The sequence below is a fragment of the Triticum aestivum genome, unplaced genomic scaffold (genome assembly GCF_018294505.1).
Source record: "Triticum aestivum cultivar Chinese Spring unplaced genomic scaffold, IWGSC CS RefSeq v2.1 scaffold10280, whole genome shotgun sequence".
Taxonomy (NCBI): Eukaryota; Viridiplantae; Streptophyta; class Magnoliopsida; order Poales; family Poaceae; genus Triticum; species Triticum aestivum.
In genome coordinates, this window is record NW_025227673.1 from 25,044 (window position 1) to 41,767 (window position 16,724).

The 16,724-nt window shown below is 46.6% G+C and overlaps 1 protein-coding gene across 1 annotated transcript; it reads left to right on the plus strand.

Moving 5' to 3' along the window:
• Nucleotides 1–5,174: 5,174 nt before the first annotated feature.
• LOC123172800 (uncharacterized) lies at nucleotides 5,175–11,240 on the plus strand. Its single transcript, XM_044589709.1, has 2 exons — nucleotides 5,175–7,013; nucleotides 10,829–11,240. The coding sequence occupies exons 1-2, from the start codon at nucleotides 5,369–5,371 to the stop codon at nucleotides 11,047–11,049; spliced, it is 1,866 nt and encodes a 621-aa protein (XP_044445644.1). The 5' UTR covers nucleotides 5,175–5,368; the 3' UTR covers nucleotides 11,050–11,240.
• Nucleotides 11,241–16,724: the final 5,484 nt, after the last annotated feature.

A 16,724-nucleotide genomic window follows, 5' to 3' on the forward strand; every position in this document is an offset into this window, starting at 1 on the left:
GTATAAATATTGAACAGAGAACATATGTCATTGATGTTTTAAATGGACACATGCTTTAATTTGTTTTTATAACCAGAGTAAACATTTAGGGGGTACAAACTATAAATTACTCAAAACTATGTTAAAATAATTAAACCAAGGGCCATACTACGCATTGGTCGGTCTACAAGTCGTATGATCCGACACAATCTCCCAGTCAAGCGTCATCGTCACTTTTGCAAGAGAAGTCGTGTTGCGAGAACCCTTTTGCAACACAGGTCTCATTGCAAAAAAAAAGTTGTGCTAAAGAATATTTTTTTGCAACAGAGGTCTTGTTGACGAATCTTTTGCTAGAGAGCTCTTGTTGCAATTTTTTTGCAACGCATATCTTGTTGCCGAAAGTCACCATGTTGCATTGCTTGTAGTCATGGCATCGATAGCTCGCTCTAGTTGGGTAAGGGAGGAGGGGTGTTTTGTATGCGATGATGGTGGTGGAGGCAATGCAGCATAGCGCCAGAACGGCATAGCTGGGCGGCGGCTGCCCGGGTGGAGCTCCGGCTGCGCGCTTGACCAACCATGGCCACTGGTCGCGAGCGGACACAGGGACACACAGAGAGGAAACTTCGTCGGCGTGCTTTCTGATGGCCTCGTCAGGCTGCTGCCCGCGGTGTCAAGCAGCGGTGGCGGTGGTTGGACCATCGCATGGAGGCGTCGGCTCAACAGGGAGCTCGGGACGCGACTGCTCATGAGGGGATCTAGATCAAGATCCCGCAACATATCACTCTCAAAAAATATCACTTGTTGCGGTGGGGTAGATTACAACAACAGTTCAATTGCAAAATATAGTCTAGGTAAATACATCGCTCCCAATTGATCTGATTAAAATCCGACCTGACGGCCATAGAGCCGGCAGACGCGTGCGTCGTTGTCAGCCGGGTGATTTGAATCATTTCCCTTAAACTAATTCAAGTAATATCAAGGAAACATATAAATCCTCTTTCAATATAGGATTTTTTATTGACTAGAAACAGGAAACACCGCAACTAGGATTTTTTATTTGATCCATTTTTTAGTTTTAGTTCTCATATTATTCATCCAAATAATCTAATATCATATTGCAACCGATGACCGTTGCAACGTGCGGGGTATCATTTAGTTTACATTATGTTGGTGAACATGTTTATATATTGCAGAGATGGGGGGTATCGATAGCCCTGCCTCTCATGAGCGAAAAAAGCATTCTACCATTTGAGTTTCACCCAACAATTATGCAACACACTAATTCGTTGCAAGTAATACTAATTTGTTGCAATTAAGACTTAATCTACGGTTCAACTTCTAGCAAAAATAATAATACGATTCAACTATCTTGAATAACATTTCCTCAGGATATGTTAACTATGCATGAGATTTCATGGCAGAGACATCTGGATCCGGCAAGGACAAGATCATGTGCTTGAGGAACTATTGAACAAGATGGGATTGAAGAATGAAGATCTTGATGATGTAGTCGTTGAGGAAGAGGAAGCGCCGCCAATTGAAGCTACCTGGTAGTTGGCAGTTGCAAAGGTTCATAACAATGGGGAATATGACCAGCTTTGGTTCTCTAAATAATGCAATTTGCACTGGATCTTGTGTTGATCTATGGATTCATGCTTTCGATCGATGAGATTCACGATGTCCTTCAGTTTCATGCTTCTGATGAAGGCATAGGCAAAGTCTAAGTTTCGTGCCACATCAGTGTTACATCGCTGGAGCATCCAATTAGTTTGGTATAAATATTGAACAGAGAACATATGTGTCGTTGATGTTTTAAATGGACACATGCTTTAATTTGTTTTTATAAACAGAGTAAACATTTAGGGGGTACAAACTATATATTACTCAAACTATGTTAAAATAATTAAACCAAGGGCCATACTACGCGTTGGTCGGTCTAGAAGTCGTATGATCTGACGCAATCTCCCAGTGAAGCGTCATCGTCACTTTTGCAAGAGAAGTCGTGTTGCGAGAACCCTTTTGCAACACAGGTCTCCTTGAAAAAAAAGTTGTGCTAAAGAATAATTTTTTGCAACAGAGGTCTTGTTGACGAATCTTTTTGCAAGAGAGCTCTTGTTGCAATTTTTTTGCAACGCATATCTTGTTGCCGAAAGTCACCGTGTTGCATTGCTTGTAGTCATGGCATCGATAGCTCGGTCTAGTTGGGTAAGGGAGGAGGGGTGTTTTGTATGCGATGATGGTGGTGGTGGAGGCGATGCAGCATAGGGCCAGAACGACATAGCTGGGCGGCAGCGGCCGGGGTGGAGCTCCGGCTGCGCGCTTGACCAACCATGGCCGTTGGTCGCGAGCGGACACAGGGACACACAAAGAGGAAACTTCATCGGCGTGCTTTCTGATGGTCTCGTCAGGCTGCTGCTTGCGGTGGCGGTGGTTGGACCATCGCATGGAGGCGTCGGCTCAACAGGGAGCTCGGGACGCGACTGCTCATGAGGGGATCCAGATCAAGATCCCGCAACATATCACTTCTCAAAAAAAATATCACTTGTTGCGGTGGGGTAGATTACACCAACAGTTTAATTGCAAAATATAGTCTAGGTCATAGAGCCGGCAGACGCGCGCGTCGTTGTCAGTCGGGTGATTTGAATCATTTCCCTTAAACTAATCCAAGTAATATCAAGGAAAACATAGAAATGCTCTTTCAATATAGGATTTTTTATTGACTAGAAACAGGAAACACCGCATCTAGGCGTTACATATATTATGAGAGCAAACTCAGCTTTCGCATAGCTAGATGCACACAGCTTCATCTTCAAAACACATATAATTTGTCAAAAAAGAAGAAGTTCAAAACACACATAAAGAAGACTTCGTATATATGGTTCAGCAATAAAGAAACACACCAATGTGCAGCAAAATTAGACATGAGGCCGAACTAGTAGGACTAATAAAACATACTGCTAACTAACACTTGCACCATATTCATATAGATAATACTAGTAGAAATAAACTTGAGACCGAGCTAGGACAAGTGATTACATTCCGCACTCTGCTCTTAGGGCGCCGGCGTCCCCGACCATCCTAGGCCCGCATGGCCACACGAACTTTCTTGGGCTGGGTCCATGGAGCTTGACATCAAACTCGGGCGCTCCACTAAGCATGTCCATTGCGAGGCTATCTAGCAGTTGCCCTGGTATGACCACTCCGGCGCCCCTCGCGACGAAGGGGTGCTTGACCGCGCCCCTTGGCCCGGCACAGATCTGTTGCATCAAAGTAGAGCTAGTGGCGAGCAAGACATCGCGGTAGGACACCTCGACGTACATGCCAAGATCAGCACACGCATGGGCCCAGTATCCCCATGAGGCGACGCCGAGGGTGAGGTTGAACTCTGGACGCAGTGCGGCCTTGTGCCCTAGGTCTGTCGCTGGGTCGAGGCCGGAGACAGAATCAATGGTGACCGAGTAGGAGGGCGATATGCCGAAGGTCTGGACCAGGCAGAATATTGTGGCAACGCTGAGGGTGAAGCCGGCGATGATAGCTGCCAGCGGGAGTACTTGGACGCGGACATCTGATGTTGTTTCTCTTGCAGGTTGCTCAATGGCGGAGTACTGGTGGGTAGCGCCCATCGTCGTCTAGCCGGTCGATCTCCGGCAGCCGTCCCGATTTCTATATATGTGGTTTACTTGCCGGTGGATCTCGGCAGGAAGCTGGAACTTGGCTTATTGATCGATCCCCTAGCTAGATCTCACGGCTGAGGGTTGTTATATACAAGGAAGGATTATGGACTGTAATTGGTTTCCTTGTTTGCTCCGACGGAAGGACGTGTTAGACTTGGACTTGATGAGTTCATGATCCCGTGTTGGAGGACATGGACATGCACTTTTTTTTCTGAAACTTGACATGGACATGCACTTTTAAGATTTCATGTTGATTATTCGACCTAGTATGGCCAAGGCTGTGCGCCAGTCGCCGCGCCACCACATTATCTTCTTTTTTTTAAACGCTACTACGATTCCTTCGTCCACCTCGCAGCAAAAATAGCAGAGAAAAAAAGAAGGGAAGAGAGACCAGCGCACCTCCCTCTCGCCATAGCCGCCATTAGAGAGAGAGAGAGACCGAGGCGGAGGAGAGTGAGGAGGAGCGGCCGAAGTAGACGACGGATGCCTCTCCCTCTCCCTCTCGCGACGCCGCACCTCCCTCTCGCCATAGCCGCCACCACCACAGATCTGCCCCAGCGACATGCCTCCACGCCGGCGAGGGGTGCTCGCGCTAGCTGCACCCACGCCTCCCCCACCTCAGCAGCATGCGCCGGCCATTCGCGAGGAAATCCCAGAGATCCTGCGGTTGATTTCTCCGATCCCGCAGGCGGTGCTCATGGCGTCCAGAGCCGTGGGGTGGGCGGAGCGAGCGACCAGGATCGGAGACTCTACCTTCGAGTGGATCCGGTGCGTGCAGGAGTGGAAGATGGCGGATCGGGCGGTTGCGGAGGCGACCACACCGGAGATGAGATATGCGGCCATGAGGGTTGCCGAGATCCAACGAAGAAGGGCGGATGTGGAGCAAAGGAGGCTAGTACGGAGAATCTTCGAGGAGGCCACGCTGGAGGAGAGGGCAAGGATGCCCCCGTTTCCGTCTTCCCCGCCGGCCGAATTCGTGGTTTGGGCGAGGGCGGAAGCAAAGTCAACAGAGCCGCGGCGAGCCCTCCGATGGGAGTGCATCCTCGGCGTGATTCCACCGAGCGCCTGAGGATCGTTACGGGTGGGGTGGATCTACTGCCTCGCCGTAGCGTGCTGGAGCCGCCGTGGTTTGGAGACCACGGCGAGGTTCCGCCAGGAGACCATTCGAGAGCTAACAAAGGGATTTGTATCCCAAAGGGACAGGTTAGTCAGATGTTTTCACAATCGATGATATTGTTAGAACTAGTAGAGGTTGAGCGGAGCTTGTGCTCAGAGAATCGAAAATCACCATCGGCGGTGAGGTCCAAAGTGCCGGAGTTTGGGATTTTTCCCCTGAGTTGCGAGGGGATACATTTGGGCGGGATAATGCGGGGCCCGTTGCCACATCTCTCCCACCAATCCGATGCGAGAAAGTGAAAACGCCTTTGGCTAATACGCTTCCTCCTCAAGACAACGCAGATGAAAGTATTTCTAGGGTTTTTGGACAGCTCTGGTCCATTCCCTCCCCCCGCCGTCGCCAGCCTCACCCCCTTCCACCTAGCAAAACCACCGCCACTTTAGGATGGCTCAGGAAAGATCTAGCTCGTTCGGGATGTTTTTCTCCCTCTGATTTATTCCCGGTCAAGCATCTCCGCCTGTTTGATCCTCCTCCGACGCAGCTCAAGATCATCAGGGAGGGGATTGGGGCGGGATCCAAGTCCTTTGCACAGACTGTCATGGCGGACAAGAATACGCCGCCGGGGGGGCTGAAGCAACGCGGCCCGGCTCCGCCGAAGATCCCGGGGCATCGCCAAGCCACGGGGGGTGCGCGTCCTGCTGCTGCGCCTGGTAAAGGTGATGCCCCTCCTACACAAACTACCGTCGCTGTGCCACCGCCACCGATCCCTCCTACCCCACCGGTGCAAGTCTTCGACGAGCGTTACAAGGATATGGTTTGCTTTACCTGTGGAGGCCCTGGCCACTACGTTGGTAATTGCATCCAGAAGAAAGCTTGCTTCATCTGTGGATTGGAGGGTCACAATGTCAATAATTGCGCAGCCTGGGCGCAACCTCATCCAGTTGCCACTTTCTTTGGGAGTTCTGCTCTGGGACTGGGGTTCTATCACATCGACGCTCCTGTGGGTAGAGAAGCAAGTTGGCTGAACTTCAGGAACTGCGGAGAAGTTTGGATCATGAAAGGCGAAATCAACAAGTCAGATCTAGTTAAGAATCTTTCTGGTATATTTTGCAAAAACAAACAATGGACGTGGCAGATCAGGCCACTGTCAGAGAAGAAGTTCCTGGTCAGATTCCCACCCTGGAAAGATGTTGAAGAACTGATTGAATTTCCTGCCTTTGATCTGCCCATCGATGGAGTGTCTGTGTCTGTGGAAAAGTGGACCGGTTCAATTGACCCATTCAGCGAGCTTATTGAAGCATGGGTAGTTGTTGAGGGTCTGTCATCCAAATGGTGCACATGGAAAGTCCTATCTCAAATTGCTTCCTGCTTTGGAATCCTTGTGGATGTAGATTGGAATGGTCTGATGAAGAGCTTCTATGAGAAAGTGAGGGTCAAAATTGCTTGTAGGGACCCAGCTAAGATCCCTTTCGAAAGGATTATGGAGATGAGGAAAAAACTCTATATCTTATCCTTTACTGTGGAAGGTTTTGACCAGATAGGGGCTGATGATCCTAATGATGATGATGGACCTACTGACATAGCTGTGGATGATGACAACAAGGTTTTTGATGAGGAGGAACTGAATAAAGACATCCTGGATGATGGAGAGGAACCCATAGATGACCTAGACCTTGCCAACAGAGCCCCCACAAAAACTCCAGCTGGGAAGAAAGCGACTGATGATGGTGCTACATTCCATCCCCTTGCTCTGTTGGAGGCATGCATCTCTCCTGTGAGAGCTAATAAGAAGACTGAAGAAGAAACTGTGGCCCAGAGCATGTGCTCTTCGATACCCTTCTCTGAGGCAATCAAAATCCTTAGCACTTCCCACAACAAAGCAAATGAGGTCAGTATGCTTGCTGCATCGTCAAGTGGTGAAGCAGCTATCACTTCCCCAGTGTCTGCTCAAAAAATATACTGTTCTGGTATGCTAGAAGAACTGGAAGACTCTACTTCTGATACTGACAGTGAATCTGTTGAACCTGATGAGGAAATAGTTACTGTTGAAGCTCCAATAGCTAGTGGCTTGAAGATAATGGAATTTATGGAGAAAACCAAGGAAAGGGCTACACCCAAGAACAAGTGGGGCCCGGTGGTTGCTCCAAGACTGAGCTCCAGGGTCCACAACAGGCAAAATATCATGGAGAAAGCTGCAGCTTACAAGATGAAACAAAACCTGGAAATCCCCCCTACATTTAAAAGTAAGTCCTTTACTACCGAACCTACATCTAGTTTAGAGGCTTATGCTTCTGCAGTTAACATCAAGATTGGTGATGGTGAGATAGATAAAAACCAGATCATTAATGACATTATTAGAGATGAAACTGAAAAATGCCTTGTTTTTGCCTCTCAGAATCCTGAAGTATCTCTGCCTGATAGTCTAGAGACTGGATCTAGTGCTGATAATGGAGTTTGTACTCCAAAAAGAGACATTCCCAACACCAACTCACCAGGGGGCACTGCTGGTGCTGAGGGTGGTTCTGGGAATGCTGTGAGAGGTGGACTTTTTAGTCTGACACATCCATTCAAAATCCCATGATTGGTATCTTTTGGAATATTAGAGGTTTGGGCCAAAAAGGGAAACTACAGTGCCTGTCTGACTTAGTTAACAAGTATAAGCCTGATTTTTTAGAATTTCAAGAAATTAAGAGAGAGACCTTGTCTGACTCTTTTCTCAATGCCCTAGCTAGCTCTATTGCTTATGATTGGCATATGCTACCTGCTGTAGGCTCTTCTGGGGGATCCTTGTGGGTACTAAATCTAATCTTTTTGAGGTGCTTAGTGTTAGTAATAAGAATTATTGTATTATCATAACCTTCAAAAACAAAAATGATGGTTTCTGCTGGCATTTGATTGTGGTTTATGGCACAACTTATGTTGTAGACAAACTTGACTTTATTGCTGAACTACATGAAAGTATGGATGACTTGTGCTATCCTGTTCTGTTTGGGGGTGACTTCAATCTGATTAGAGAGGCTAAAGATAAATCCTCAGGCAATATAAACACTTCTTGGACATTCTTGTTCAATGACTGGATAAATAAATGGGGCCTTATGGAGTATAAGCTGTCTAACAGGGTTTATACCTGGAGTAATAATCAGGACAATCCCATCTTTGCCACTATTGACAGAGTTTTCTCTGCTACTAGCTCGGACAGTCACTTCCCTCTCACCACTTTGTGTGCACTACCTAGGGTGGGAAGTGACCATGCCCCAATTCTCCTTGACTCTGGGGTGGGTACTTGTAACCCATCCAGACCCTTTAAATTTCAGAAGTGGTGGCTGGAACAACCAGATTTTCGAGCCTTGGTAGAGAAAATTTGGGCCACACCTTCACCATGCACAACTGCTATTGGGACCTGGCAGTTTAAAACCAAGCTGTTTAGGAAAAATGTTAAAGGCTGGAGTATAAACCTTGAAGCAGCCATGAAGAAAAGGAAAAAAGACCTACTTCAGGAATTTTACATCCTTGATGTCTTTGCTGAACAAAATAGAACCAATGCTGGGGATGTCCTCAGAATGAAACAAATCAGGGGAGAGCTTGAAGAGATCTGGAGAAAAGAGGAAACTGCCATGTGGCAGAGATCTAGAGATAGAAAGATCAAAGAGGGGGATAGAAACACAACATATTTTCATGCTGTTGCTAATCAACGAAGAAGAAAAAAAAATCAATTTTCTATCCTGGAAGGGCCAAATGGGCCTGTATACTCCACTAAAGACATGTTGGATGTTGCTACTGACTTTTATAAAAACCTTTTTGGTTATGAACCCAGGCCTAATATCCATCTAGATGACCAGTTTTGGTCTGAGGAAGAAATGGTGACAGAAGTAGAGAATGCTTCCCTGGAAAGACCCTTTTCAGAAGAGGAAATTAAAGAAGCCATCATGGGCTCATATGCTAGTGGGGCCCCCGGCCCTGATGGCCTCTCATTTCTTTTTTATCAACACTTTTGGGAGGTTATCAAACATGATTTTATGGCACTTGTGAGAGATTTTGAGAATGGGACCCTGGATATCCAGAGATAAAATTATTCTATTGTTACCCTGATCCCTAAAGAGCCAGATGCCAAAAATATGAGGAAATTTAGGCCAATTTGTTTGAGTAACTGCTCTGTTAAGATCTTTAGTAAAGCTATGACACACAGGGTTGGCCCTGTAGGTCATAGGCTTATATCTCCATGCCAATCTGCTTTTGTAAGAGGCAGATTTATTTTAGAAAGTGTGGTTACCGCCCATGAGGCCATTCATGAAGTTCATAAATCAAATGAGTCTGGGATTGTTCTCAAAATAGATTATGAAAAAGCCTATGATAGGGTGAACTGGGATTTCCTAGTAGAGATGCTAACTTCTAGGGGTTTTGGAGCTAAGTGGATTAGATGGAACCTCTCCATTTTGCAACAAAGCTCTTTCTGTGTTAAAATTAATGATGTCCTAGGACCTTACTTTGTAGGGGGGAAAGGTCTCAAGCAAGGAGATCCAAGCTCCCCCATGCTTTTCAATTTGGTGGCTGACGTGTTCTCTCGTATGCTGGCCAAAGCTGTTAACAGAAATATTATCTCTGGGATTGTTCCCATATCATCCCACAAGGACTGATATGTCTGCAATATGCTGATGATACAATCCTCTTTCTTAACCCTAAACCTGAATATGTTAGGAATTTAAAATGGCTCCTGGCATGTTTTGAAAACCTTTCTGGGTTGGAGATTAACTATGACAAATGTGAGGTAGTGCCAATTAATATGAATGAAGATGATGCTAAGCTACTTTCCCAAATATTTTGCTGTAAGTTGGGGGATTTCCCTCTGAAATACCTAGGAGTTCCATTACATTACCTGAAGCTGAGGAGAGAAGACATTCAGTATATCATAGACAAAATTATTAAGAGAATCTGTGGCTGGAAAGGGAGACTACTTAGCTATGAAGCAAAGTTAGTCCTCCTCAAAGCATGCATTGCCAGTGTCCCTATGTATCTAATGTCTGTCATCAAATTCCCCAAATGGGCGATCAAGGCCATCACTTCACAGATGGCTCACTTCTTTTGGGGGAACCTGGGAGATGAGCATAAGTATCATCTTGCTAACTGGGGGCTAATCTCTCAGAAAAAGGATTTTGGTGGTCTGGGGGTACCCAACTTAAGGGAATTTAACATGGCTCTGCTAGCCTCCTGGGCAAAAAGGTACTTTATGGACAGTGATAAAAACTGGGTGAGGCTGGTTGATCACAAATATAGAACTGACAAACCCAATGTACTGTGGGCCAAACAGGGTGTGGGCTCTCCCTTCTGGAAAGGGGTTACCTGGGCTTTTGAAGGGATTAGACCTTTCTACAAATGGAAGTTGGGAAATGGTGAAAAGATCAGCTTTTGGAATGACGTTAGGGTGGGGGATTCTTCCCTAAAAACCCAATTTTGGGATGTCTATGAAATCTGCCAACAACAGCATTGTACAGTTTCTGAGGTGTGGGATGGTTCTACTCTAAATCTTACCTTCAACAGATGTGTGGAGTCTAAGTTTATGGAGAGATGGCATGATTTGATCCGAATCATATCTAACATGACCATTACTAATGAGGTGGACCAACCTATTTGGGTGTTGGAATCATCAGGGATTTACTCAGTCAAGTCCTTCTATAACATGATTAACTGGGGTGGGGTTTCTACCCCTATTTGGAAAAAATTCTGGAAAGTTGCTGTGCCCCACAGATATTTAGTTTTTCTGTGGTTAGCTTTCCATAATAAGATTCTTACCAGAGATAATCTGAATAAAAGGAGGGTGGTGGAAAACTTAAAGTGTTTGTTTTGTGATGAGGATGAAACAGTTTGTCACCTATTCTTTGAATGTGTGGTTGCCAAACAAATCTGGAATGATGTGTCTGACTCCTTTGAGTTTAATAGTCCTAATAATATGACTGAATTATCTTCCTTCTGGAACATGAATAACAAGAAATCTGTTGTTAATATTGCTTGTGTTGCTACCATTTGGAGCATTTGGACTATGCGTAATGACATGTGCTTTCAGGGCGCGCCGTGGACAAGCACCCGTGCAATCTTGGCAAGGATCAGCTCATCGCTACATCAATGGAAGATTCTCTGTGTGGGCGACCAATCGGTGCTGCTGAGAAGATGCATTCAACTCCTGGATCGGCGAAGAGGCGAGCTGCTCAGGATTGCGTGGGCATTGGGCTGAGAGCTTGCGTGAAGAGGACCCGAGACGAGGCGCCGAAGGCTCATTCAGAGTGAAGGAATGTGGTTGCGCAAAAAAAAAATGAACGATCCCCTGCATATCGTGGAATGCCTCTGTCTTGGGTCGGGCGAGGGCTGTAGTCAGTCTGTTCTGTTAGTAGGCACTTTCCATTTCGGCAGTTTTTGCTTTAGCTATGTCGCGCGAATTTGAACCTTTTAGGCCGTAGTTTTCTCCTGCTTTCAATTTACTCCGGTCTGCCACTCTCGGGTAGGCCCGATCGCTTGTAACAGTCTCTGTTGACTTGCGCTTTGCTCCGTTTCTAATAAAATGGGGCGGGGGGAAACCCCTTTTGATCAAAAAAAAAAGACCAGCGCACCCGCTCATCCTCGGCCACCCACGCGCCACCTGCGCTTGCCGACCGCCCGTGTCCCCGGGGTGCCCCCGGCATGTTGCAACAGGTCGCCATCGTCAGCACAAGGTCATCGTGGTCATCATCGCAGCGCTTGCCGCATCTGCTGTAGCATGGGGGTGCCGCCATCCCCAGCACGTTTGGTGGTCGTAGCAAAACATGAAGTTGGCTGCAGCAGGGCGGCGGCTGGTTGTAGCAAGACACACGAGGTTGACTCCTGCGTTGTAGCAAAACACGATGGCGGTTGTAGAGAAATGTGGCGCCGATTGTAGCAAAACGTGAAGCCGGTTGTAGCAGGATGGCGGCTGGTTGTAGCAAGAAAAAAGCAACGAGTGTTTCTGCATTGTAGCAAAACACAATGACGGCTGTAGCAAGGGGTGATGCCAGTGGTGGCAACACGTGACAATAGTTGTTGCAGGGGTGCGGTGTCTCTTAGACCAGCGCCGCTTCCGTCGCCTCCTGGTTGCAACACGGCCTTGCAGCAGTCCCCGCGTACACTTGTAGTGCACGTCACCGCCGCGCGTGCGGCAACAGTGTTTTCGGGTCACGGCAGCGGGTGTGCGTGAAGAGCACTCCTGTGCAGTAGCTCCGGGAGAGAATGGACATCACACGATGCCTTTAGTAGCACCAGTCGTTGTGGTTCTGCAGGAGGGGGAAAAAAGGAGGAAGCACCACCGGTTGTGGCTGCTGCAGAAGGGGGAAGAGAAGGAGTGGCAAATCAACTTGATGCGGTGCTGGTGAACAGTGAAAGGAAAGGGAGCGAACAAAGATGGGCAGCACCAATGAAAAAAAGATGGGGCTAGGAGCCCACCAGAAAGGTTAAAGTAGGAGCGGCGGGGGGTTGCGGGGGCCATCAAAGGATAAAGGACATGGATTGCATGATCGATTACATATGTGGACGCCCATATCTAGCTGCCGTCAACCGAGGGGTAGGATTACATTGAACGATTTGATCATGTGGAGAGATAGGAACTAGCAAGCCGTTCACCTAGTATGACTTCCCTAGCACGAACCCCCTTTTGGGCCAGTAACTACCAAAAGGCTCAGAAAAACTAAATCTCATAAAAAACACATAGGGAAAAAAGGCCAAAAAAGCATTGGGCCAACAGAAAATCCCAAAATTAGGAAATTCAAATATTAAGGCTACATGAATGCCATGCCCTATTTATTAAGACTACCACACATTTTTGGCAAAACCATAGTGTCCTATAACGAACGCACAACAAAATGCCACGCTTCAACCAAAATGTTATGCCACACCAAGTTTGGAATATTATTTATAAAAAAAGGACATACACTATTTTGCAAAAAAATAATAATTCGTCTGAGATGGATTCTTTGGCAAATTCATAGATTTATTAGCTTTCAGCCGTGCTGACAAGTTTATCAGCAGAAAATACCATGGTGTAATTAAATAGAAATGACATGGTTTATATAATCTATTGCCATGCTACATACCCATGGAAAAAAGAAAATCTTCTGAAATTACCATGTGACCATAATAAACAATTTAAAAAAACAGTCGGGTGTGTAGAGAATTCCTCGAGTTTCCATGTGAGGACTAATAAAATCATCTAAAATTTGCCATGTTTTTGGAAAATATATATTGAAAATGTCAAGTGACCATAAGAAACAATTTTCAAGTATTGGCATGTGAGGAGAACAAAATTCTTAGAGTTGCCACGTGACAATTAAAAATATTTTCTAAAAAATTGCCACGTGAGTCTTGGCAAAAATTCCAAGAAATTGTGATGGTACATAAACTAAATTCTAAAAAGAGGGTATCCTCCTCAAAGCTCCCTCCGCGTGACATGTGACGCATCAGACTCTAGAGTGTACTTCTAGCTGCTGCCATCGGACTCTAGAGATCTCAGCATCCATGTGCTAGTCATGAATGGTTTCTTGACATGCCGAGGGGTGCAACGTTCTTTTTGTTTCCAAAGATATGAAACATAATGAAATTTAAAACGAACAACCTAATTATGAACCTTGTGACATTGCTTCATTAAAAAATGATGTCATTTTTAGCAGATGTGTGTTGTGTTATGTGTCGAAAGCATTGTGATGTGTGCAGCCAGTAGCAGAATAAACTAAGATTCCAAATAGCTTCGTATTTCAATTGGTGATTCTGGATATGATACTATGGTAGGGCTTAAACAGCGTGGAACAGAAAACAGGGGAGAAAGCATTGGGGTCACAATAAACTGAAAAATACAACACTAAGCGCGGGCCAAAAACTCGAAATCAGGCGTGGCTTAGAGCCAATTAATGTACACATGATTGTGAAAAAACATAAAAAGATTGCATAGCCAATCACAGTAATTCGATAAATTATTTCACCACGTGTTGTGTTAAAAGATGGAAAGCAAAATAACCATATCATGCGGTGATCAGGATCATGCACATCCGCCGGCCGCCACCGTCTCTAACATCCTTGGAGCCTGTCTAGTCGGAGACGCAGTCTGCTCGTAAGGCACCAGCATCCCCGACACGCCTTGCCCCGCAATACCACGACCAGTGCGAGTGCTTGGCGTTGCTGCCATGGAGCATGACGTCGAACGCTTGAACTCCTCGACGCATGTCCCCGGCGAGGCTATCCAGCATGGGTCCGGGCACGACCACCCCGATGCCCCTCGCGATGACAGGGCGATCCACTGCTTTCTTCGGCCTGGCGCAGATCTCTTCCGCCGTGGTCACGCTGGCAGCCAGGAAGATGCCGCGGTAGAACACGTCGACGTACATGTCGGGCTTGGCGCACTCGCTGGCCCAGAGTTTGTGCGAGGCGACACGCAAAGTGAGGTTGAACTCCGGATCTACCGCGGACCGGCGACCGAGGTCCGTCGCGGGGTCGAGCCCCGAGACGGAGTTGATGGCGATGGAGAAGTAGGGCGTCATCCCCTGGGTCTGGTCCAGGAAGAAGCACACGGCGGCCATGGCCGCCAGCCCCACGCACCATAGCCAGCAGCATTCACAGCGTGAGTACCGCCGTCGGGCTTCCACCGCCGGCTGTGGAACGACGGAGGGGTGGAGATCCTGGGTGGAGCCCATCGTCGCCGGCGTGATCTCCTCCGGCAGGGCAGCCCTTACGCCGCCGAGCGAGATGGATCGATTGTGTTTGTATGACGCCGCTTTTAGTTGGCTGGAATTGGGGTTTGTATCTACGGGTAGGCAGATCCGCAGATATACACATAGTACGTGTTGACTAACGGCATTCCTGGGTTTCCGTTCTGCTGGTTTAGTCCAGGTTGGATGTGTTTATGGGATGGTTTTTGTCTACCCTCTCTGGTGGCCACCTCAGATTTCCCTACGAACGTGCGATCTGGCCGTCACTTTCGCCACCCATTGTTTTCGACGTGCGTGTGAGGGCGCAACGTTCTTTCCTTCATTTTAAGATTTTTTTAATTAAAACAATTTATATTGAATATCCAGATCTGTTCAATATAAATGATAAAAAAATATCCCAAAACGCCACTATGAATGTGGGGTCCCACCTTTCAGTGAACGGTATGCAAAATAATAATTGATAAAAAATTGGCCCCGTTTCTTCCCCACCCAACAGCGTTACAATCGACGATTCTGGGAAGTGGGTGGCCTCTTCTCTTGTGAGGCATTGGATCTGGCGGTTTTAGGTTGTGTTGGCTGGTGTTGGGCATCACCTCGGGTGGCATCGGTTGCGGCCATGACAGAGTGTCCGAAGGTTCTGAAGCAGGATATGCAAAGGGCAGGGTGCAGCGACGTCCATCTTCTCCGATTGCAATTGTGGAAGTCGACGATGTTGGAATCAGGCGGACATGGGGATGATCCCCGGCCGACGCGCCACAAAGCCTCGGCTCAAAAAGCAGGTTTGTCTGTGATGATGATCTTCTTGATCTAGGTGTGGTGGTAGTTCTCATTTCTCTCCGGCGAAGCCTCGGCGGCGACGGAGTCTATTTGGGGACGATGTTTAGATATGACAAGTTTATCTCCAAGGATTGCGCTGTAAAATTTCTTGTTGTGGGATTGTGGGTGCAAATCTAAAGATCAAATGTTTTTTCTGTTTGTCTCTAAGGGTGTCCACATATGTACTTTCACTAGTAGAAAAAGGGTCAAATGTGAAGCACATTAGTGCCGGTTTGATTTTGAGCCGGCACTAATGTGTCCATTAGTGCCGGTTCCAACAGCTAGGCGGGCGGAGATCATTAGTACCGGTTCGTGAGCAACCTTTTATACCGGTTCGTGTCACCAACCGGTATTAATGATGCTGCGTCAGGCTGTGGTCAGGCTGGGGCCCCACGGGCACCTTTAGTACCGGTTCGTGCCATGAACCGGTACTATAGTTTCTTAGTAAGCTGTTTTTTAGTCCCACCTCGCGAAGAGAGAGGCACTAGGAGCGGTTTATAAGCCCTGAGTGCAGAGACGATGAAGGAGAGGCGCAATGCTCATCTGCACGTTGATTAGCTTTAAGCCTTGAGGAATAGTGTAGACTGCACGGAGTTATGTGCAGTGCAGTTTGCACTATTCCAAAAGGCTTGAAGCTAATTAACGAGCATTGTGCCTCTTTTTATCTTTAATAACTTATTACAACTCCGGACTTCTTGTGTTACGGCAAAAACTGGACGCACTTCGTGTACAAACTGGACAATCTCTTTCGAAGTATCAGGGTTTCTGACGAGAACTCATCTGTTACATGGGCACTTCATTTTTTTTAACTTATTACAACTCCAGACTTTTTTACGTTCCGTACACATCATTCAAAGCGACGTCATCAATTTCCAACACGTTCTGACATCATTTGCTGTTTTTCAGTCATTTGAACTCCATGCATTCAGTATGCATCTTTCAAAGCGACGTTATCAATTTACTACACGTTCTGACATCATTTGCTGTTTTTCAGTTATTTACCGATTTGTTTAGATAGCTAAATGACAGTGAAATTGATAATCACTACAAAATGAACTCTGAAAATGTTGGAACTTGGCATGGTATCATCATTTCGCCCGCATAGCATGTGCAAAAGAGTAGAGAGGGTCACGGCGAAAACTGGACGCACCTCGTGTACAAACTGGACAATCTCTTTCGGAGTATCAGGGTTTCGGACGAGAACTCATCTGTTACACGGGCACTTCAATGGTTTTTAAACTTATTTGAACTCCAGCCTATTTTTGCGTTCAGTATGCATCATTCAAAGCGACGTCATCAATTTCCAACATGTTCTGACATCATTTGCTGTTTTTCAGTCATTTGAACTCCAGCCTATTTTTGCATTCAGTATGCATCATTCAAAGCGACGTCATAAAATTTCCAACATGTTCTGACATCATTTGCTGTTTTTCAGTCATTTAC